The 23706-nt window shown below is 40.8% G+C and overlaps 2 protein-coding genes across 2 annotated transcripts in view; both read left to right on the forward strand.

Moving 5' to 3' along the window:
* znrf1 (zinc and ring finger 1) overlaps positions 1 to 10992 on the forward strand; it is a 52551-nt gene extending 41559 nt beyond the window's left edge. The window contains exons 3-5 of the mRNA XM_078256186.1: positions 7878 to 7983; positions 9010 to 9105; positions 10273 to 10992. Of these exons, the coding sequence (XP_078112312.1) occupies positions 7878 to 7983; positions 9010 to 9067 (164 nt within the window). The 3' untranslated portion in view covers positions 9068 to 9105; positions 10273 to 10992. The remainder of the gene's footprint in view (positions 1 to 7877; positions 7984 to 9009; positions 9106 to 10272) is intronic.
* A 3070-nt stretch (positions 10993 to 14062) lies between these two features.
* Positions 14063 to 21178, forward strand: gins3 (GINS complex subunit 3). Its single transcript, XM_078257974.1, has 3 exons — positions 14063 to 14373; positions 16175 to 16408; positions 19786 to 21178. The coding sequence occupies exons 1-3, from the start codon at positions 14203 to 14205 to the stop codon at positions 20014 to 20016; spliced, it is 636 nt and encodes a 211-aa protein (XP_078114100.1). The 5' UTR covers positions 14063 to 14202; the 3' UTR covers positions 20017 to 21178.
* The last annotated feature ends 2528 nt before the right edge of the window (positions 21179 to 23706 follow it).

Raw genomic sequence — 23706 nt, forward strand, 5'->3', positions numbered from 1 at the left:
AGTAGTGTATAATACATTGATAGACCATGCTTTTCATATCTATGTCTATGTGTCATATCCTGTATATCTGAGAATGTGAATGGTTGGATGAAGTTTTACTGTTTGTTTTTATGAATTCTAATAGTTGAATAAAGGTTTTAAACCTCACTTTCTGTTTGGGTCCAAATGTATGCTCTGTTCTTATTTATTGATAATATTACTGTCTGCCATTGACCAGATTCCTCAGCCAGCTAGGTGTTTAGGTATTTCACAGTATGTCATTATTTTTACTTTATTATACGGATCTTCACAATGCTATTATAACGCTCCATTGACTTGAATGGGATTTCAAGTCCACTGGCACGTCAGGGTCTGATGGCCCTGATGGGACTTATTCTCCCGATAATGACCGGCGTTCTATACATTATGCCTTATGTATTAAAACAAAATATAATATAAATTAAAATAATAAATAAAATAATATATTACATTTAAAATATAATACTGTAAATATAATACAGTAATAATACTGTAAATAATTATAATACTGTAATTATTTTACAGTATTGAAATGTATGCAGTAATACCTACTACAGTAGTCTAATATGTACTGTGATTAAAAGTGCAGTAGTGTGATTATTACCGTAAATACAGTTACAGTACATTTCTATGTACTGTGATTAGATGTACAGTAAGCATACTGTAGAATATACTACAGCAACTTACTAGCTAATTGCTGCAAGCTAGTTGCTGTAGATTTCACAGTTTTCTTCTTACAGTGTGGGAGAGAGAGAGATAGAGAAAGATGAGGGACATGTACTTTGCCCTTGCAGCTCAGGTCATCGGAGGACACAGAAAGAGAGACAAGAAAGAAGGACTGAGTGCTGCGAATCAGAGAAGCAAAGAGCGACTCCTTTAACTCATAATTGATGCGGAGGTGTTGGATGCCAAGTGTGTGTTGGCGAGCCAGCAACCGGCAGAGACAGCTGAAAGTCAAGAGGGAAACAGGGGCAGATGAGGAGGGAGCCGATGATTGAGAGACCCGGCAAAGTCTGCACCACCTGAAAGCACACATGCAGAGTTTTGCGCAGTCATGGTTCCGCACTGTCTTAAAAAGTCTAAAATTTCAAAATCAAAATTTTAGGCCTTAAGAATTCTTAAATTTGCTGAATTATATTGTTTTCTAGGTCTTAGTTTTGAACAGGCCTTAACTTCCCTATGTCCATGTAACACTACCTCTAATGCTCATTTACATACTCCAGCAGGATTCCATTCTTTCTCTAGTCCAAATATAATTTCGCTGTACTGACTACAAATGAGACCAACATGGAACTTATATTGCAGCCAATCAGCTTTCAGGTTATTGGTGCGAGTCTCTTTTGGGTTGTACCACAGACATAAAATGGATTTTATTCCTGAGTAATGGGGAAGTGCAAGTTTACCGATACGTGGCTTGAAAAATCTGACGTTTTCATTTTTTATTTGATGTTGTGATATAGGTCTTAAATATAATTCATAATGGTCTTAAAAAGATCTTTAAAAAAGTTTTAAATTTGACTTGGTGAAACCTGCAGAAACACTGACATTACTTTTGACAAAATTACCATTTCTTCAAATTCAATCATATTCTCATTTCTTACATGCGTTCGTGATATTTTTATTCATTCATTTATTAATTTACTACTGTATTGGACAGTGCAATTTATAAAACACCTCTTTATAATAAAACTCCTATTAGTCACCCCAAGGTTTTAAAGCTAGAAAAACCCTCTGTCAGAAATCATTCCCTCATCTCTACCCTATATATTCTCACATTGCCAGACCTCTCTCCACAGCGCTGCAGAGTCTGGCCACTCCACACATACACTCCTGGATAGGGGGAAAAAAACAATCAGGGGTTGTTTGCATTTCTTTAAACCAATCACAGTCGTCTTGGGCGGTGCCAAGCGCTGGACGGAGCAACGGTGCCTCTAAAAAATAGCCTCGGGAAGGAACTTATTTGAACATGTGTACGTTCAAAAGTAGTTTTAGTCGTGCAACAGAAAACTCCGATTGGACAGATAGTCTAGCTAGCTGTCTGGATTTACCCTGCAGAGATCTGAGGAGCAGTTAACCACAGTCCTCACAAATCCACCGGAGGTTAGAACGCAACGGAACAAAACATAAATGAAACGTAGTCGATATAGACTACCCATTCACATACGCCGATGGTGGCGGATCCGCCATGAAGCACGCTGGCCCTTTACATGACGCTGCTGCTCCTCAGTCAGAAGTGACAGAGAAAGGTGACTGTGGCGGCCGCAAGAGAGAAAGACCTTGTGCTCGCCGAACAATACTGGCATCTCTCTTCTACAGAAAGTCGCTAGATTTGTCGCTAGTCGCTTTTTTGAACTGAACCTGCTGCTTTACAGAGGCTCGTAGGCTCTCCGTCGGTAGCGGAGACAGTGAACCTGTGAGCCATCTAGTTATGTAGCAACTCCTATATATGAATAGTGTTTATTTATATAAAATATTCAGTGTTTTTATAAGTAACTTTTATTTATTCATTGTGTGCTAGCAGCCTAATGCCATGATCACACTTGGCGTCTTTTTTGACAAGAAAAAGACTATTGACTAAGGCGCTTTTGAAGGTTAAAAAAAACCTGGCAGCGTTTTGGTTCCATAAAGCAGCCGAGAGCGTCTTTTGTTGCTATAACAGCTGTTGCTACAGTAGGCTATCCAAAAGTGGCCCTGTGGAGCTGCGCTAGATAAAACAAAGCGATCTAGAGAATGAACAGAGAGAGGAGCGGTGCTAATGCTAACGTTAGATAAAACAAAGCGAGTTCCCTGAACAGGGAGCGCCCGCTCATATCATATAACTCACTGTGCATCACACTAGCACAAGTCTATCTTTTTCTTGTTATGGAAAAGACAGGTCTCGCTACGCTGCTTTCCATTGGTCAACTGTCAAGCGCTTGACGTAGGTGCGTTTTTTTTTGGAGAAAAGTTGACATTTTTTCAACTTTAAAAAGACGCTCTGAGCTGCAGAAAAAAACGTTGCAATGGCAGCTTCAAAAAAGTGTGAACATTGCCTGAGGATGTAAATATCAGTCCATCTATCTGTTCATTTGTCCATCCAACATTGCCACAACTTGGCAACCACTGCTTTGATTGCTTTGACCTTTTTTTGTTTTTTATGGTTCCCAGAGGATAAAACCTAATGACCTCCTGTCCTGTCCTCAAAATTAGTAGTGCACAAAATACGACGAGTTCTTTAGTGTAGTACAGTATGTTGTACTGCAATGACCTAGTTTCAGCTCCAGGAAACTGGATATTGGATCAGATGCAGGCACACAAGGGGTTAAAAGCAAGCTTTAAGAGAATAGAAAGGCTTAATGTATAAAATATTATAATCAGCTAAAATTCGCTGGGAGTCCAGTGGAGAGGAGGTGATATGCTCCAGTTAACAAACTCACTGCTGCATTTTGTACGGTCGATATAGAGAGTTTGGGCTGAGGCAGGACTATGATGAGTTCAGGCTCTAACTCCGGATGACCTCATTTTTTAAAAACATTTCACAGGTGAAGGAAGCAAGGTTGAACAACACTCTTCACTTGATTAGAAGAGCTTGGGTTAGATGTTGCCTTTGGATTTAATACACTCTGCACTCACAGTCAAATGCAGACTTTTGGAGAGTTGATTAAGTGTTTTCTGCTTGAATTTATATGCTCAGTGAATTTGGGGAAGAGGAGGAGTAGAGCTGCTGTATTGTTATCAGAAAGTACAATCAATGTAGGTTCCTGTGAGTTAATCCGGAGCACTCTGTCGGAGAGATGCTGGGTGTTTTTTAAGGGGGTGAAAGAGGATGGAGAGACGTGCCAATGTGAACAATGGAAGAAGGGACAGGGGGTTAGAAGAGGAGAGAGATAGAGAGAGGGAGGAGGAGAGTGGGGTTATGGGAGTTTGTTGAGGAACTAAGCTGATTTGGAGTCAGAGCATATGTCTTCTGTGTCTTATGCTGTCTCACAGTCTCACAGCCCATCCATCCATTCATCTCTTCTTCCGTCTGTCTGTCTATCTGTCTGTTTGTTTCTCTGTCTGTCTGTCCATCTGTATTAAAGATTCCTATTCAATGAACATTTCTCTGTAACTGCAGTTTCTTTTGCATTCATATTTCATTTGACAGAAATTATCCACTATCATTCTGGCACATCCTCTCAACTGAAGAACCTTTTCTCTTTAGTATCAAGGCAATAATGTGTGACATTTCCACATGAGTAAATGTTACAGTAATGTGGTTGGCGTAGTGCTACAGTGATTGAACCTTTGTAGAGGTGTTTGCATTCATTCGAGTGCTGTACTTGAATTCTGTCACTTTACTTAGTTCTTAGTATTACTATTTCATGAGGCTTTTTGACAGTAATTTGTTGTAGCTGTTGTTAGTGATAATTTAGCAGATACAGTTTTACATTCAAAACGCTGTAAAAAGAAACCTTTTTCACAATTAGATACAATGAAGACATAGAGTAGTTTAATGTGATTTTTTTTAGCCAGGGCTCCAGGGATGGCAATGTTCGTGGTCTCCAGAAGATGGATTCTAATGACTTTGGTGATTGCTTGAGTTTTCATCCAGCGCCATCATCCGTCAAAATTTAAATCAGTCCAGTACCGACCAGTCCAGTAACTACTGACATTCCTATCAGCCTCAACACTGCCTTGTGTTTACTGCTGATTAGTAAATGTTAGCAAAACTAACATGCTAAACTAAGCCAGTGAACATTACACCTGCTAAACATCAGTATGTTAGCATGCTGGCGCTAGCATTTAGCTTAAAGCACTGTGCTTCTTGTGACTTAAAGGTACCTCATAAAACTTATGAAGTCGGGTCTTTGAATACTTTCATTTTGGCATTATTTATGCTGCGTTCCATTTACCTCCAAAGTCCGAGCTCGGAACTGGGAATGAAGACGACGACTCCCGGGTCAACCGCGATCCATTAACAAGTTGCAAAACCATAACTGACTCTAGCCAGGTTATCCATTGTTAGCAATACCAGCTGACAACAACACATTATGCAGTATTTTGTGCGTACAATGAGTAAAGAGTGTGTTTGCGATTAGCTTCATGTAAATCAAATAGAAGGCAGTTTGGTTTTATTCCAGAAGCCATAAGGCTTGTGAACAGTCTCTATATCACAGGTGTCAAACTCAAGGCCTGCAGGCCAAATCCGGCCCCTCGCAAACTTTGATCCGGCCCGCATATCAATTTAGGTTCACAATAAATGTTGGCCTCCAAGTTGTGCTCCAAACCAAAAACTGTTTTTTAAACTGTAACATTCAGAAATTCCCACAGAAGCAGAGAGTTTGCATATTGGCAGCATCAGGCTGTGAAACAGGTTGTGTGTGTCGGCTGTGTGGTATTACACTTTTAATAATGTCATCAAGTGAAGTTGTCAGACTGATGAAATGTGCCTCTGTCAGTTGGTCAGCACTGAGTTGGCAAGTGTCATCATACTTTTATGTTTTCTTAAAGCTTTACACTCTCATATTTTATATGTAAGTTACATATTTTTTTATGTGTGTGAATGAATTGCTGTGTTTTATGTTTTCAAAGCAGCTTGCCTCAGATAACACGCTTGCCCCCATTGTTGGGGAAATGGTATGAAGTTCAATTATGATTTGACACTAGGGGTGCATGATATATCGACTCAATATCAGTATCGCGATATCACGTTGCGCAATATTATATTGAAAGTGTTGCGATAAGTATGCAATATTTTGTTTATTTTGTGGAGCGCTTCGTCCCGTCCGTTGGCTGTGTGGCTCAGTTGTGTTCGATTTAGAGCCCGCTTGAAATGCTATAATGATCATGTTTCATTGGCCAGTTACTGTGCCACTTGTTACACATGTTAATGCAACTTCAGCGCACGGGTCCACTACGTAACAAACCCTATGGAGCGTACCACCATATTTCGACAGAGTGACAGTGTAAGTGAAGAAATGGATAGAGACAGCAAAATAGAATGGATCAGAGAAGTGAGAGAAGAAAAAGGACCTAAAGAGGAAAGGGATTGGGTGGAGCAAAATAAAGAGCACAAAAATAAGAAAATGAGTGTTACTCAGGGAGAAGACGAAATAACAGATATTGAAGAGGAAACTTTAGTGGCCAAAAGTAATGCCTCCACGGTAACTTGGAAATACTTTGGCTTTAAGCCAACAGATGTTGCACAGGCTAATGCACTATGCAAAACGTATTGAATGGTGGTCACGTGACCAGCTGGTATCCTACTTTCGTAGGATATCATACGTTTTGGTGTGCATACATTTTCATACGATATCATACGAACCCGTTCATGAGAATGCGTTGCAAAGACTAATGAAGAGCATTTAAAGCAGGGAAATACAGTCAGTTCAGTACCAAAAGATGACACGCAAAAGAATGAGCAGCAAGCTGCGACCAGCTTGGCTCTTGCAGTAATTGACTCGCTGTGGATTAGAAGCTGGGCTTTCTGTTTTTGCTTTACCAACCAGCCAATCTCAAAGTGGAGCAGCATCCAGGCTGCAGAGTCTTTGTAGCTGTGCCCCACACTGACAGATGTGAAATCAGGTGTTGTGAAATAACATGCCGTACTGTGTTCTGCTGTTCTGCTATATTTCAAAGCTTTTTTTGTTGTTTTTTGAGTTCATTTATTCACAATGTGTGATACTGTAAAATCACACCCTATGCATAAAGTGCATGCTTTCTTCAACTATGCTCTGTACTGTTTATATACCATGTTACAGCAGATACATGTGGGAAATTATACACTGTGAAACTTTTCACTGTAAATTTACAGTAATATACTGGCAGCAGCTTTGCGAATAAACTACTGTTTATTTACAGTAAGCATACTGTAAATTCTAAGGTATTTTACTGTAAATAGACATACAGTTTCTTACTGTATTATTTAAATTTACAGTTATATACTGGCTGCAGTGTCATTCCCGCCTGTTCCTTTATTTTCCCAAGATGCATTGGTACTATTAACAGTAAATACCTGTAATCTGTAACATTCGCAGATAGTGCTGTAATATTATTATTTTCTCCCAGAATGCATTGCCATTTACAGTATGATCCTGTATGACATTAAAACGGTAAGATACTCTGAGATTTACATCAAAGGTTTACAGTGAATGTATGCCCTTGGAGGTGGACTGGTAGCTGGAGAGGTGCCAGTTCACCTCCTGGGCACTGCCAAGGTGCTCTTGAGCAAGGCACCGAACCCCCAACTGCTCGGGGCGTCTGTCCATCGACAGCTGCAGCCCCCTCACTCTGACATCGCTCCATTAGTGCATGTATAGGTACTGAGCATCCAAGTATGCAGGATCCACAAGGTGCTGTTGAATCTGTATTTGCCATATTGCTTTATTCATTTAGTTTTTCTTTCATCCCAGCTCAGCCTTGACTTCATCTGACTGAATAATATATCTCTTGTGAAAAATGTAACTTTATAAACTAAATTTGAGATGTATCCATCTTGTATATAGACCATCCAATACTCTTTAAGAGCCTGCCTTCATTACAGTAAGTAAATGGGTGGAAATAAAATTCAGTGGAGAATTTCCATATGATGATTGACGCTATTTTTCTACAGTGGAAACTGATTCGAGGCTCTTCTCCTAATTCGTCTTGAAACTCCAGCTTGTGCATTTTCATTGGTGCATGCAGAAACTAACCACTATATGTACTGTGTGTAATGTAATGCACCAACCTGCTCTCTGCTTTGTTTGATATGCTGCCGGAGTCTGAAATTGTCGCTTTCTTTGGTGCATACTAAAACGTGTTATGCTGTGTGTGCGTTTGTGTGTGTGTGTGTGTGTGTGTGTGTGTGTGTGTGTGTGTGTGTGTGTGTGTGTTTGTGTGCGCGCCTGCCACTTTAGATGATGTGTTGGCGAGGGATGCCGGTGAGTGTGTGATCTGTCTAGAGGAACTGCAGCAAGGGGACACCATAGCCAGACTGCCTTGCCTCTGCATCTACCACAAAAGGTGACACACACACGCATGCACATGCACACACACACACACACACACACACACACACACACAGATTTGAACCACTGCCCGTTATACAACTTTGCACTTCTTCTAATTAAATCCACTTACTGCACTCCAATAAAAGACATTCCTTAAAGATGGACAGTAGTTGTTGCGTTTGATTTAGAGGTTATTCATATTATATCGCTCGACAATAAAGGTGCTGCGTGTAGCATTTCTAAACATCGATGTATCACTGTCAAATTAACTGTGATAGCTTGGGATAATTACCATAAATATATGAGAGCAGGCTGCATTGAGTGCTTCGTTAGCTTTGAAGAGATCGTGGATAGATTTAGATACTAAACGTCCGCGAACTTCACAGAGACGATTTCCTGTCCCTGTAAAACGTTAGCCAGCAGCTAATGTAAGCTAACGTTAGCTTTGTAGAGATCGTGGGAAGCTGCAATGGTTGGCCGATTAAACACTTAGTTGACAAAACTGTGTTGATCGTTTCCAGTTTCTAAAATGTGAGGATTTTTCTTTTACTTTTTCATTTTAAGTACATTTTCCTGATGGTCCTTACATACTTTAACTTAAGTCACATTTTCAATGCAGGACTTTTACTTAAGTTAAGGATGTGAATACTTCTTCCACCGCTGATGGAACTGTATGTGAACCAACTGGCCTTTGGAAGACTTTGGAGACCCAGGCTGGTGTGAGTTCATCTGCACACGTCTCCATAAAAGGGAAAGCTGAGACGCCATCGGGGCCTGTCGCCTTATTGGTGTTAATTGCTCTAAAAAGCCTTGTGACATCCCCAGGACTGATGTCCATCCTTTGGTGACCCAGTCATCAATTATTACAGTACTTTGTTGTGCACATGACCAATAAAGAACTTTAAACCTTGAACCTTGTGTTACTTTAGCAACAACTCGTAGTACTGAGTCCATTTTTTCAGTTCTCTTTTTCCAAGTGTTTTTGTATAGACTTGTTTGACTAAATAATTTGTCCCTGTGTGTCTATGTGTATCCACAGCTGTATAGACTCATGGTTTGAGATCAATCGGTCCTGCCCCGAACACCCATCTGACTGACTGACTGACCACCAGGCCCACTCTGAATACTGTTCAAGGTGCGACACACAGCACACACACTACTGTCTGAATGCTAATTATTGCAAGATACGTTTGTGCCAACAAGTCCTCCAACCCATACCACCACATAGGTCATCTGTTCCTACCCTCTGATACGACCCACTGGAGCATTTCCTAAAACAGCGCCCCCTACCGGTGTTAGCAGATCAACACGTCATCATATCTAAGGCCGGCTACACACTGCTTGCGTGACGTGAGCGTGGTGTTTCTGTTGCGTGTCAGCTGCGTGGCGGCTGCGTGGATTGTTCTGTCTTTACACACCAGAAACGTGTCTGACGTGGCGCTGCTGCTGCTAGCCTTGTCTGTACACATGTATGTTTACCATTGATAAAATGAAATACCATGTTAAACATAAATATATCATGATCTGATTACAGCAAAGACAACGTTGGCAGTATTGACGGCAAAATAGGCTACAGAATATTTCTGTATTGACAGGTGCAATATTAGAAAATCGATTGTTTTTTAAATTACATTTATATCTGCATTTATGTCAAAACCTAGAGACTTTCAAACATCAACATGTCATTTATTAATATGTATTCGTGTCAAAATGGCATATAAACATATTTTCCTTTTCTATTTTGCCTGGAAACGCTTCCAACATGCTTGCGTGTCGCGTGAAAAATAGGCGTCGGTTCTATTTCTAGCATGCACGCGTCTTCGCTCTAGCCGCGCCTGAGACGTGTGTATCACGCAGGCAGTGTGTAAGCTCTAACCTGTTAACATGGGAGCCGAAATATAAACGGACACACCACGCAGCTGACACACTCACGCCACGCAGCTGACACGCTCACGCCACGCAGCCAGTGTGTAGCCGGCCTAAATGTAACAATCGCAGTTTTAAACGTGTGGTTACTGATAGTGAAATGGTCGCAGTTTGGTTAGGTTTAGGCACCAAAACTACTTAGGTTTAGGGTAAAATAAAATAAGTATGTTGAACTGGAACCACACTGTAGAGCTCTATACAATGTGTATCTGTAAAATTACACAAATGATTGTCATCTAAGCCACTAAAGCCATTTTCCATCTATTAATGTGCTGCTTGAAAAACCATATATAACTACAAGTCATGCATCATTTTCCAACTCTCTCTCTGTCTGTCTGTCTGTCTGTGCCCCATCCCTCCTCCTCTCTGTCTCCAGGACATCCCGTGGTCCTGCCATGGATATCTGGACACAGACGCAACCAAATCAGATGAAACAATCAAAGCGATCAACACGTACTTATCCTGACAGAATCCATCATCCCTAACCAAGATAATTATTCCTTGTGAGCTGAACCCAGAAATCGTGACTGTCCAAACCATCATACACATTAAAGGGCAGACATTATTACATCTGCTGAAGAAACTGCTTACCCCCCCCCCGCCCGCCCGCCCGCCCTTCCTTCTGTCCCCCTCCCAATTCTCCAGGCTAACAGTCCCCTTAAAGGGCTTCATCGGCCTCCCTGACATGCTCAGGATTCTCGCAGACCTCCAGCAGCTAGCCGTCCATCTTGTATCTGGATCCAGGCCTGTCAGTCTTTAGTGTCCAGCCCCCCCCCCATGGCCTTAACTGGGGGAGAGGAGAGGAAGCAGAGCAGGGAGGGGACAGGAGGGAAGATGAAGGAAACTACACGAGCAAGAAGGAAGACGGCAAGCATGAGAAAGAGGAGGAGGAAACCAAGCGATTGACGATTGTTAAGCTGCAGAAGCTTGCTTTGAGATCAGACCTTTGAAATGATTTGGTAGGGCCTCTCATCTCACAACAGGACTCCAACTCGGTGACATCCACTCAAAGCAGTTCAGTTCTGCACCCTTCCTTGCCAATATAACTCAAATCCGAAAGTCCCCAAAATGCTTCTTAGATCTGGTTTGTGCACACCAGGGCGGGCGGGGAGGGAGGGAGGGATGGTGCAACACAGAACAAACAAACTGAGATGTCAGCTTGTCTATTTACAGAATAGAGATCGGGGGATCTAAAGATGGACTGGGGGTGGAGAGGAACAGTCTGAGCATGCTCAGTTCTGATTGGGAGAGAGCAGTGTAGTTTACGCTCCTACTGTGTAATGTGTGTGTTTGGGATGCTCCAGTGTCAGGCTTCACCCGGTATGTGTATGTACACTATGTGTGTGTGTGTGTGTGTGTGTGTGTGTGTCTGAGCTTGGAACTGTGACAACATAGCTTTTGCTGAAGCCTAATATGTGTGTGTGTGTGTGTGTGTGTGTGTGTGTGTGTGTGTGTGTGTGTGTGTGTGTGTGTGTGTGTGTGTGTGCTTGCAGCGTGAAAGGTCAGTGTAGAGGGCTGACTGGGACAGTGCTATGTGTGTGTGTGTGTGTGTGTGTGTGTATTGAAATGTTTACAGTCTAGATGTCCATGTTCCCTGTGTTTGTGTGTGTGTGTGTGTGTGTGTGTGTGTGTGTGTGTGCGCGCGCGACTGGCAGTCCTCCCTTTACTTTGCTGATGTTTACAGCTACAGAGAGGCGACATGACATATTGTAAATTACACACCTAACCTCTCTCTGGGGTTCTTTCTTTTTAGATCTGCCAGATTTTTTCATGTGATCATGATTAGTCATTTTCTCGTGAGAGTCTCAAGTGTGAGAGAGAGTGTGTGTGTGTGTGTGTGTGTGTGTGTGTGTCTCTGTGCATGTGTATCTGCGTGTGTGATTCTAAAGGCGCCTCTTGGTCTATGCTACTGTCGGTTCCCCACATTGTGTTTCTGCTGGAGGAGGTCTGGCTGACTGCGACTGGAGACGCGAGCCACTCAGACCCGAAAAAGGACTCTGTAGTCCCACTGTGGATCCACTGGATGGGGCTTATTTATTCATTTGTTCATATTTAACAATATTTGTTTAATATTTCAATCATGTGAGGTGTTACCCACTCTTCAGAATGCCAAGAGCTGATGTATGAAGACTTCTACAAATGAACATACAAACAAACTGCATTTACAAAGCTACTGTAAACAAATGGTGGAATAAAATGTGCTAGATGACTCTATTTTCATTAACATTCCTTCTGTGACCCAGAAACATCTTAATCCTTGGATAATTGCCGGCCTATAGACACACAGCATGTATTATACCATGTAGCTGTATATTAATGGGACATGGTGTAACAGTTAAATATTGGGAAAAGCCCACCCTTGAGTTATTTTCTACTCTTACACCAGTCAGAAATGTTCAACACACTCCAAGGGTTATTTGGGGATTGAATGTGAGGTATCCTCTTTCTCTAAACAGCCTGTGTGTAAATCCTTTCATTTAGCTTAGTTTTTAGTTTTACTACAGTTCCCAGAATGCCGTTTGACAAGAAATAGGCCTTGAAGGGACATGTTTATTGGTATAGTATATGGGTAAAACTGTCCACTTCTACTGCTTATTGAACATGTCGGATGCCAGTAATTGTTGCCATGGTGAGAGAGTTGTGAGATGCAAGGAGCTGCTGTTTCAAAACTAATTTTTCCCCGCTGTAAAATCTGTAAAAAAAACAATTTCCTCAACATTTCTCAACATGGAAACGACTTCTTATAAATAATGCACGTGAGACAGATTAGCATATAGCAGAAGGCGGCTTTACTTTTCAACAACATGTTCAACGTACAACAGGTATCCCAGCATTCTTAGCTTTCAGGTACTACGGCACAACTAAGTTGGCAAAATACTAACCTTAAATGTTTACACATCACATCACCTCCACTTAGAATGAACGTAGTGATATGATATGATATAGTTTATATCTACGACCTTCCACTTCTGGGATTACCCTGTTGCAGGAAATTCTGCCGTATGTCCTTTTTTTTCCTCGAATTTCCGTCCCCTTCCTCTTCCTTTGGACTATGGTTAACTGCTCCTCAGATCTCTGCAGGGTAAATCCAGACAGCTAGCTAGACTATCTGTCCAATCGGAGTTTTCGCTCGCACGACTAAAACTACTTTTGTGCAAAAATCTTAATGTGTAAAGTAACTAGTAACTAAAGCTGTAACAGATGAATGTAGTGGAGTAAAAAGTACAATATTTCTCTCTGAAATGTAGCGAAGTAGAAGTAGAAAGTGGCATGAACAGAAAAGACTCAAGTAAAGTACAAGTACTTCCATTTTGTACTTAAGTACAGTACCTGAGTAAATGTACTTAGTTCCATTCCAGCACTGGTTAAAACCAGGAAGTCGTCTTTGAAAGGGGCTGACCGGCAAACTGCCTCAGATGTGACAAGCTGGGAGTTAACTATTGACACAACAATGGCTGCTCGGCACTCATACTGTCTATTTCCTGTAAAAGATGGACGGTAAAGTTGGGGACGTACTGTATATCATGAGCCTTTTCATAAACTTTACTTTATAAGTGCATTATAAGCAGTGGTGGAAGAAGTACTCTGATCCTTTACCTAAGTAAAAGTACTAAAACCACACTGTAAAAAATACTCTATTACAAGTAAAAGTCCTGCATTGAAAATATTACTTAAGTAAAAGTATGTAAATATCACAAGGAATGTGTAAAGTAAAGTGATGGTACCCTAAAAGATTGGAAAATACAAGATTACAGTATGAGCTAGCTGTCATTTTCCAATTTGACAAAGCTTCCTGACTGATAAACATTCCTAAAACAGGACCATTGACTCTATACACTAACAGCACACAAGGGGGCTTTACATTTGGAATGGTAATATTCTGACCTCTAAGGGCTACATTTGTAATTGCACCTGAATTTAATTTTGTTATTCATTTCACTGTTGGAAACGTTTGCATCATAGTAAGGGCATTCTTTTTTTCCCTAATGCAACATATTGTATTTGAATTCAAACCAGCTTTAAGATAACTCTTTTTAAAAACAGCAACATGTATATAATGCAGGAAAACATCGTAAAAGCACGGACAACAGATATTCTTGACTCAGTTCGACTCAGATTGAATCGATTGCTCTGCGCTAGATCTGACAGCAGCGCTCTGATTGGTCAACAGGTCCTGGCGCCAAAATAGCAAGGAGGAAGAAGACTTGTAAACACAACAGCAGAGGTCCCTGCACACAATTTCAGTATTTTCAGCATATAGCTACTTGATATAAAGCTACTACTTTCGGTCTCATTCGGGCACACAATGGATACACAGTCATATCTACCTGTACAACCTGGGGTGGGGATGGGGGAGAATTTCCTGTCTCTCGACGATATTGTACTCTCTCATGAGCGACTTCCCATCCGGACAGAGTGCAGTTTTCCCCGGCTGGGATTTCTGGAGAAGTCGAGTGACTCGCAGGACATACCGGAGGTCGGTAAAGTTACTAAAGAAAATGCCATCGTAATAGTTACAATGTTGTCAATGTATTTGTTTAGTGTCTTTCAGAAATACAACTAAAAGTACCCCAGATACAGGTCGTTTTTGTTGTGTAAAGAAAGTTACGCCAAACCTCATTCACTATTTTGCAGTTCAACATTAACGTTACCATACTGTATTGGCATTGGCACGTGTGGTAGAAGACAGCTTAAAAATATGACCACTTTTCAATTCGACATGTTTTTACTTACCAAAAACTTCAACTTTTTTTATTATCCTGGAGGTAACGTAATATGCTTCCGTGCAGCAACAATCAATAGTGAAGGACATAAAAGCAATATAATATAAACTAAAGCTATAGGCCTAACGTTATATAAAGCTGCCTAGCCTAAATGGAAATTAAATAACACTCACGTCAATATAATTTCAACGTTGCGTCACAGTTCATAGTAGATACTTAAGTTATGTTTTTCAGGACCCAGCATTAAAGGTCCAATATGTAATATATTTACTGTAATAAATCCAAAAATGACCCCAATGCGTCATGAGATATTAAGGAAACATGCGAAGTTGAAGTACTATCTTTTCTGACAACAATGCTAATGCCAGTATTTTCTCCTTTTGAAATGTCTGTCTGTGTTTTGGTCTGTGTGTTGTTATCAACTGCCCAGTTTGACAGCCAGACCGGGTTGCCAGATATACCTGTAAAAACGTAAAGCCAGCGCGCTACTAGCTGTAACGTTAGGACAGCCATGAAAGCAGCAAACAAACCAAGAGGATCAATGGAGATAGATACTAAATTACATTTTATTTGAATAAAGTTCACTTTGGTTTGCTACAATTAACTTGGACAACCAGATTTACAACCCTTTTAAATGTAAATGAGCACTGTACACCTAAATCAAGACTACATAAAATATAACACTGCAGTCATGAAATATTCAGCTCTGATAATGTGTGTAAAGCTCCTTTTCGTAAGTAAACATGCAACCGAATAAGAAACAAATATAAAAGAGTAGCTTCTTATAGAGCTGGACGATATGGAGAAAATCACATATCCCAATTTTTTTGACCAAATATATCGATATTGTGGCGATATTGTAGGGTTGACAATTGGTGCTTTCACAAAATATTTACACAATGAGATTTTTGATAAATAATCACCAGTTATGTTGATATAATAACTATGTGGGTAAAGACAAATAACAGAACAGCTAGAACAGTCTGGTGTGTTTGGAAAATGACATCACTCTACTGTAATGCAGCCTTCAAAACTAGGAAAAGACAACACTTGTGTCATATCGGGATATTACGATATCCAAAATTTAAGACGATATCTAGCCTCATATATCAATATCGATATAATATCGATATATTGCCCAGCCCTAGCTTCTTATGCATAGGCTAGGTGGTGCAGGAGTGTAGAAGATTAGTTCAGTACAGTATATAATTATTGTTTTTATGATGACTGAATGAACTACTGTGGGCGGTACGGTGGCTCAGTGTTTAGCACTGCTGCCTCACAGCAAGTAGGCACTGCAGAGTTCGATCCCTGGTCCGGGCAGGGCTTTTCTGTGTGGAGTTAGCATGTTCCCCCCGTGTTTGTGTGGGTTTCCTCTGGGTGCTCAGGTTTCCTCCCTCCATAAAGACATGCATGCTGGGTAACTAGGACTACAGTTGAAAATTAGCCATCTGACTAACACTGGCACATTTCCAGAAATGTTGATTAATCCGCATTGTCCTTATAAAATAAATCTTACTACTCCAACTCTGAAGTCCATTTTCTTCATCTCAGGGTACAAAGATGGAGCTTCCGTTGTGGCTGTCCAAGGGTCTGTACGAGAAGAAGAGGAGAGTGTTGTCAGTGGAGCTTCCGAAGGTGTACAGAGAGGGCTGGAGGACGGTGTTCAACGCTGACCCCAATGTGGTGGATCTGCATAAGATGGGGCCTTACTACTACGGCCTGGGGTCCCAGATGCTGCACTTCGATAGCCCGGAGAACCCCGAGATCGCACAGACGCTGCTGCAGGTGAACAACATGCACAGACATCAACACAAGTTAATTAAACATGATTGAATGTCAAAGCTCATCGTTGGTATTGGCATGAAAACAGTTTATAATAGTACCCAGGTCTACACTGAAAGACCACTAACATGTAATGAATATTAAAATTCCACATGGGTCCTTGTTACACATATTACATGTCGTAATGATTTATTTACTTCATCAAGAACGCCGCATGTCTCTGCAAACCCCATTAAAGGTGCTGTAAGATTGTGAAGATCCAGCACTTAGCCGAACACTAGACTTGTTGGAGATGAGCCAGGTCTGCGCAAAATCGATCACCGGCGATCGCCGCCCAATGCATGCCGGTTAGATTTGTGTCCGACTTGATCTTGACTTGCTCTGACGTCATGCACACGTGCGCAACAATAACCTCACCAGATCAAGGCTGCCGCAGTTCTGAGACGCAGGCAGCGCAGTTGCTTTTCACCGACTGCAAGACCCAGGCGGACCCAGGGCATGCTGGGAAACGCCGGCCTCTCAGCTGATCTAATAGCTGATTGGTTCAGAATCGACTCAACATGATGACGTTTTATATAAAGTTTTTATTGATTTTGAATTGCAGGGATTTTAACTGCCATTTGTCTGATTTAAAGGCTTATTCAGTATAGAACACATGTTGTGTGGCTGATAGTAACATTTAGATTCTTAATAAATGTGTGGCCACATTTAATATGAGCACGTTTTGCAGCCCAGATGATTTGCTACAAAATGTCATAGACCCACAGACACAATGCCGACTCAAAACAAACGCAGCCAGTGTTATTTACTACATTACAACTAGGGGGTGCAATCAGATCAGAACACTCAACAGACTACTGGTTGTCTGGTTCAGCTGTTACCAGGCAGATTATCTCTAATCTGTCTGACAGTCAAACTGAAACAGAGGGTTGTTGCACACTGTAAGACTTCTCCACAGCCTTACACACCCTAACAGGGTTTTTCCTGACTCAGAATGGGCCTGTGGTTACTATGCATGTCAGTAACCATGATCGGTTTTGCGTACAGTAAAGGTCTGTTATTGGATATCAGCCCCATTTCCATAACTAGTGTGTTTATGTGATGTTTTATGCATGCAGCCTGCGTTCAGATGCACTGCTGGTGCTACATTCATTCATTTAAATTACGCACAACTGCATATCTATAGAGACGCTTTAAGATGTGACAAAGGCACTGTGAAGACTGAAGAAACCAAAATATCAAGGGAGAAATTAGGTTTTTTTCCATTTTGATTGCAGGTTTATAGACTATATACCGGCTGCACTTGTAAAATGTTAGAACCAGTTCTTAGCACAGCTTTAATGTTTCAATATTCAGTTTTGCCTAAAGGCAGGTTACATGAAATAATGCATATCTGAAGTTTAACATGACATTTTACATCAAAGGTGACTGCTTGCTTGGTCACGAACTAGAGGTTCAACAATTCCAAATTTTAATGGACAATTAATTGTCTCTTTCAGTCAAATTTAAAACCATGTCTTTTTGCATTTCTTTTTCAAACAAATACAGTTTTGAATAAATCCCAGGATACATCTTTTGGTTATATATTACTGTTATGTGACCCAGATAATGTAAGAACAGCCTATGAAGTAAACTACGCCTCTTTATCATCATAAAACAATGTATTTTTTTAGGTCTGTCAAACGATTACATTTTCTTAATCGCGATTAATCGTAGAATTTCTGTAGTTAATTGCGATTAATCGCATGTTTTATCACGTGATTAAAATTCTATTATTTTGCATTTCAGAACAGTTTTTAAGTCCATATTAACAATGAAAGCCATTATTACCAGTGGATCTTGATTGGGAATAAAATGAATGCAAAGAAAGTTACTTTATGAAGTTGATTGTAAGATTTGTATTTGTTTATTATATATTTAATCTAGTCACGCATTAGAATTTAACAACAACTTTGAATGCACCATGAGTCTGTAAATTACCAGTTTCATTAAACGCACCGTCTGTGTTTCTCCGACGGCAGCTGCAGATTGTTACATCCCGGTGTTGAATCCTCTACAGTAAAACACAGTCACACTTTACACCGTTTAGCGTTAGCTGTCAGCATTTGAACTGTGTTTAATTCAGCTACTAGCTAGTGGTAGGCTAATGTTAGCTGCTGTTGAGTATAGTGTTGACTAGCTAGCGGTAGGCTAACGTTAGCTGCTGTCGAGTATAGTGTTAACTAGCTAGCGGTAGGCTAACGTTAGCTGCTGTTGAGTATAGTGTTAACTAGCTAGCGGTAGGCTAACATTAGCTGCTGTTGAGTATAGTGTTAACTAGCGTCATGTGCAGCGGTGTTTCTGTTTCCTGTAACGTCTGTTTCAGAGCAGCAGAGAGAAGAGCAGACATATCAGTGGCACCAGAATGAGGCACCGAAATCTGCGTTGCTATTCCTGCAGCAGCAGGATGCGTTAGGAGGAAGTACGGCAAAATAGTATCCTGTTAGGCACGACGTAAAGCCGAGTGAAGTGAGAATAAATTAATAAATGGTGGCATGCGATTAATACGATTAAAAAAAATTAACGCATTATGCTCGGCCCTTAATCGCATCGCGATTAACGCGTTAATGCTGACAGCCCTAGTGTAATGATAAGTGACTGCAGGCCACCGTAGTCGCGGTTGTGACGTTTTGGGTGCGCGCCTGTAATGGGCAGTAAAAACGTGTACGCTCGTCAATAAAGAAGCAGGTTGGACTAACGGATTCTTTATCAATTATTACCGTTCATGACATGGTGTCAGAAGTGGCCGACCTGTTAGGCACGACGCAAAGCTGAGTGAAGTGAGAATAAATTAATAAATGGTGGCATGCGATTAATACAATTTTTTTTTAAAAATGAACGCGTTAATGCTGACAGCCTTAATTTCTTTCTGAAATAAACATAAAATTGACAATTACAGTCAACAGCTATACACCTTAGGACCTTAGCTATTGTTAGCAATTAATTGCAGTTAAACAAAGAAACAGTGATTATGTAGAAAAAAATTGCGATTAGACACGTTGATACAATGGTGATTTACAGTTTTACCTTTACTTTTTGAACGTAAAATAAAGCCACACTTTAGAGCGCAGCTTACTGTGCTCCATGGCTGCAACACAACTAGCGCCTGGAGGTAAGGTGGTTGCTATGGAAACCAAAACTTGGTTGCTTGTGTTGAATTTGGAACCGATGATCAGATTCTAAACCACGATTTCATTCAACGGCGATTCCATTGGAACTGTAATTTTTGAAAGGATTCCAAGTTGGAACAGGTTCTCGATGCCCAATCCTAACCCTATATATGTGCTGTCTTTGTCTTCTGATCTAATGGGTGGCAAACTGTCCACATTGTCATCGTCCAGACGTTCATTGGTCGCTTCAGACGGAACATGGACTCCTCCCAGAATGCCTACAACGAGGACACGTCTGCGCTGGTGGAGCGTCTGGACTGCCTGGAGAAGGCTCTGTTCACGTCGGGCCAGAGCGGCCTCAACAGCTTCCAGAGCTGGGAGAAGGGCCAGGCCTCCCAACTCACCGCCTCCAGCCTGGTTCTCAACTACCGTAAGAGGAAGATCACCGATATACAGCCCTGACCTGCATCTAAAAGATACAGAGACTGGCCAGAACTTAAGTCTGCTGCACGACGGCAGCGCTGACTTTTACATTCATTTTCATTTCGATGACCCTGCAGGGTTTCCCCCAGGAAAGTTGTTCAGCCCGGTGGCAAGTGTCTTTTTTTTGTATAGAGGAATTTTTGGCACCCCCCAAAGAGGTTTCAGTCTGAGCCAAAGGAAAATGTACAAGCGCAAAAACATTGAGAGGAGTAGCCGCTGCTGATATAGTTGCATTAGGATTGAATTGAGACAGATTTCTAACCGGTTAAAAACTTCTCGCCGTGGTTTTTCGGATCAACCAACTCTTGGGTATGGTACGCGGTGTTTAAACGGACTGGACTTTGGGGTCAAGTTTACTCGGATCCGGGCCCAGGTCCCTAATCTAAAAGCCCTCTTACTGCATTATATTCCATTGTACTTTATTCTTTTTTGAATTGTCACCCGCCTCCTGAGTTTTGGGTTTTCCTTTACTTAAATAAAGATCTTTCCAACATAAATTTGTGCTCAAAAATGTATCAGAATGCAGGAAATTAAGTGTTTGGCACTCAATATTTCCTGGGAAGGACCCTCAGCTTGATATGTGTCCCCCCAAAGGCCCATTCTGAGTCAGGAAAAACCCTGCAGACTGATGGCAGCATTAATGTAGAGCATAATCGTTTCTGTGATGACAGAATCATGGACAGATCGCGAAATTCAGAATTTTAAAAAGCTATAAGATTCCATAGGGCCCTACATTAAGTCGGTGCTGAAAGCTAATTGGAGATTTGAAAATACAACTATATCTAAGTTTCCAACCGAGCCCCCCCGCTGTAACTGTAGTTTAATAAATGTCTTAAAAATACATTACAAAATAATTTCCAGTGGCTGAGGCCTCCGGGCTTGCAATACACTGGGGGAAACCCTGCCCTGTGTGGAGTATACATTTTATTTATTTTGTCCCATTGTAGGAGTTTTATGTAATCTTGAAAATTTGACAGTGTGTTCATGATCACTTGGTGTTTTATCACAGTACTGAAACCGTTGATTAAAAAGTGGATTTTTGATGGAAATTCATTGATCTATGAATATGAATAGTTGGTTGCCGAAATGTGGTTGTTGATTAATTGTTTAAACATGTATCAAGTAAAGATTCCTAACAGCTGCTTGTTTTGTTTCTGTTCTATCACTACAGATGGGTAACCTTAGGGTTTTTAGGCCGCTCGGGGGGGGGGGGGTGAGATGTATGTGTGGATGTTTTTTGCCTTGATGTGTGTAATTTGATTACATAAAATGGCAACCTTTTCCAGTAGTCCAACTCAGTCATTTCTAACACACAACTGGAGATAATGAAGGGATGGCTATCTTGGTAGAGAAGCAGTATTTTATTTTAGTCCTGATTTTACAAATATCTGCATGGGATCTTATTGCAGACTGTCTAAGCATCTACGTGCTGTCACAATGTTTACTGCCTGTGTTACTTCTGTGGTCATACAAATAACCCTTTTGCATAGTCTGTGGTAAGATAGGCTTTGAAAATGGAAAATGTTAACTGTCACTTTATTTTTGTTATAAACAAAGTGTAGCCACAGCATGCATATTTAGATCACTTATATGAACTGTTGTGCAGAGTGAGAAGTCTGCAATTACCACCTGCCACGCACCAAATACTGGAAAAACTGAGTGACTGAGTTATTGAGATGATGTCATTCTGAATGCATTTATTAATAGTCTTTCCCTCATTAAGCAAAACAATGTAGCAAACAGGCTGTTGATTAGCTGTCTATTCTGCTGCTGCTATTTTAAACAAAGTGGCAGAGTCTAAACTACAAACTTTTCCTTTCTTTTCTGCCTCAAGTATAACTTTCCTAAAATGAGATGAGATGTATGGTTAAATGAGGACAGGCTGTGGGTGGATAGACTTCACCTCCCTCCTGGAGACTTACGCCCAGTGTCAGACCTGATGTTCAGCTTAATGGCTCGCTTGTATAGCTTCCTTTGCTATTTGGATTTACAGCATCACTGCTGCATCACAAACATTTTACGTGGAATAATGTGACGAAAAAATATAGATATGCAGAGTGCCGAGAGGAAAACTACTTTAACAAAAGATACAGTTGTCATACAGTAATTTAATCCTCAATAACACTTAAGACGCTTACCTAATAAACAAGAAAACCCATGATCTCTACCATATTGGTAACTACTGACTGTATTATTACATGGTGTTACTGGTATTTTGTCCACGCCCTTTCTGTGTGTGTGTGAGTGCGTTGGCCTTTAGCTGCTGATATCATTAGCTTGCTGTCCTTGCAGTGGCACTGCTTGTTATCCAGAGATTACATTCAGACACCTCAGCCTGTGTGTTTGTTTTAGACTGAAATCTCCCTAGGGCTTTTCTGCATAATTAATTGATACTTTTATTTTTAATACTTAGAGGGTAACTACAGTTTTTCAACCTGGACTCTATTTTCCTATGTTTTTGTGTCTGATGGGAACAACAATCTTTGACATTGGTCCAGTATTAAGAGAGACCACTGCTGTCGGCAGCAACGAAACAAGCTACAATATGAGTTAATAGGGCAGTTGTCCAGCTTGTGTTTAACTTCACAAAGTGCTTGTTTTGCCGCTGACAGACTCAGATTAATATTCTAAGTGTCTGACAACATTATGGAAAGATTCCCTACAGAGATAGACCTGTCTGTTTAACCAGAAACAGCTCTGAGGTCGCTAGCACTAAACCCACCAGACTCCATTTAAAAAATCTATAATTTTAGTGTGTAAAGAGGCAACATATTTTCACATGTAAATCAGTAAACTATGTGTTTATGAGTTGATGATGGCTGGAAAAGTGGAAAAATTAAAAACAACTTTTCATAGTTTTATTTTGTTTCTGTTGACTTTGAATGAAGTGTGTTTCACGATGCTAAAATGACTGTTTATTTACATGGAGTCTGGTGGCTTTAGCAAACGCAATTTTGTTTGTTGTTTAAAAAAAGGATCTTACTCTTTACAGAAAGGTCGACCTCCTTAGAAATCCTTTCCATATTGTTGTCAGACACTTAGAATATTAATCTGATCTGTCAGCGGCAAAACGAGCACTTTTGTGAAGGTAAATACAAGATATTAGCTTACATTGTAGCTTGTTTGCGACTGCCGACTGCAGCGATCTCTCTTAATACTGGACCAAGCCAAGATTGTTGTTCCCATCAGTCACTTAGACACAAAAACATAGGAACATAGGGTCCAGGTTGAAAAAAACGGTAGTTACCCTTTAAAGCTTGGGTAGGCAGTTCAGTTTTTTTTTTTTGGCATTAGGCTAAAAAATCCATAAAAACCTTTCAGGATATTGTAATTCAAGTGGTCTGAGAGAAAACTAGACTTCGGCACCTCCTCTTAACTCTGTTTTCAGGTTTTAGATAATCTTCGCTCGTGACCGGAGACTTTGGCCAATCACAGGTCATTTCAGAGAGAGGGTGTTCCTATTGGCTCTTTCGACAAATGCAGATGCGCATGCACGTCCCTTCAGATGGTGATCCACAGCGCTGCGGAGGAAGGTCTGTCTAGTCCACAGAGCATTCCGGTATAGGAGAAAAACGTGCTCTGGTTTATTGACATTTCTTTAAACCAATCACAATCGTCATGCGCTGCACAGAGCCACGGTGCCTCTGCTAAATAGTCTCAGGAAGGAAC

The sequence above is a fragment of the Sander vitreus genome, chromosome 8, assembly GCF_031162955.1.
Source record: "Sander vitreus isolate 19-12246 chromosome 8, sanVit1, whole genome shotgun sequence".
NCBI lineage: Eukaryota > Metazoa > Chordata > Actinopteri > Perciformes > Percidae > Sander > Sander vitreus.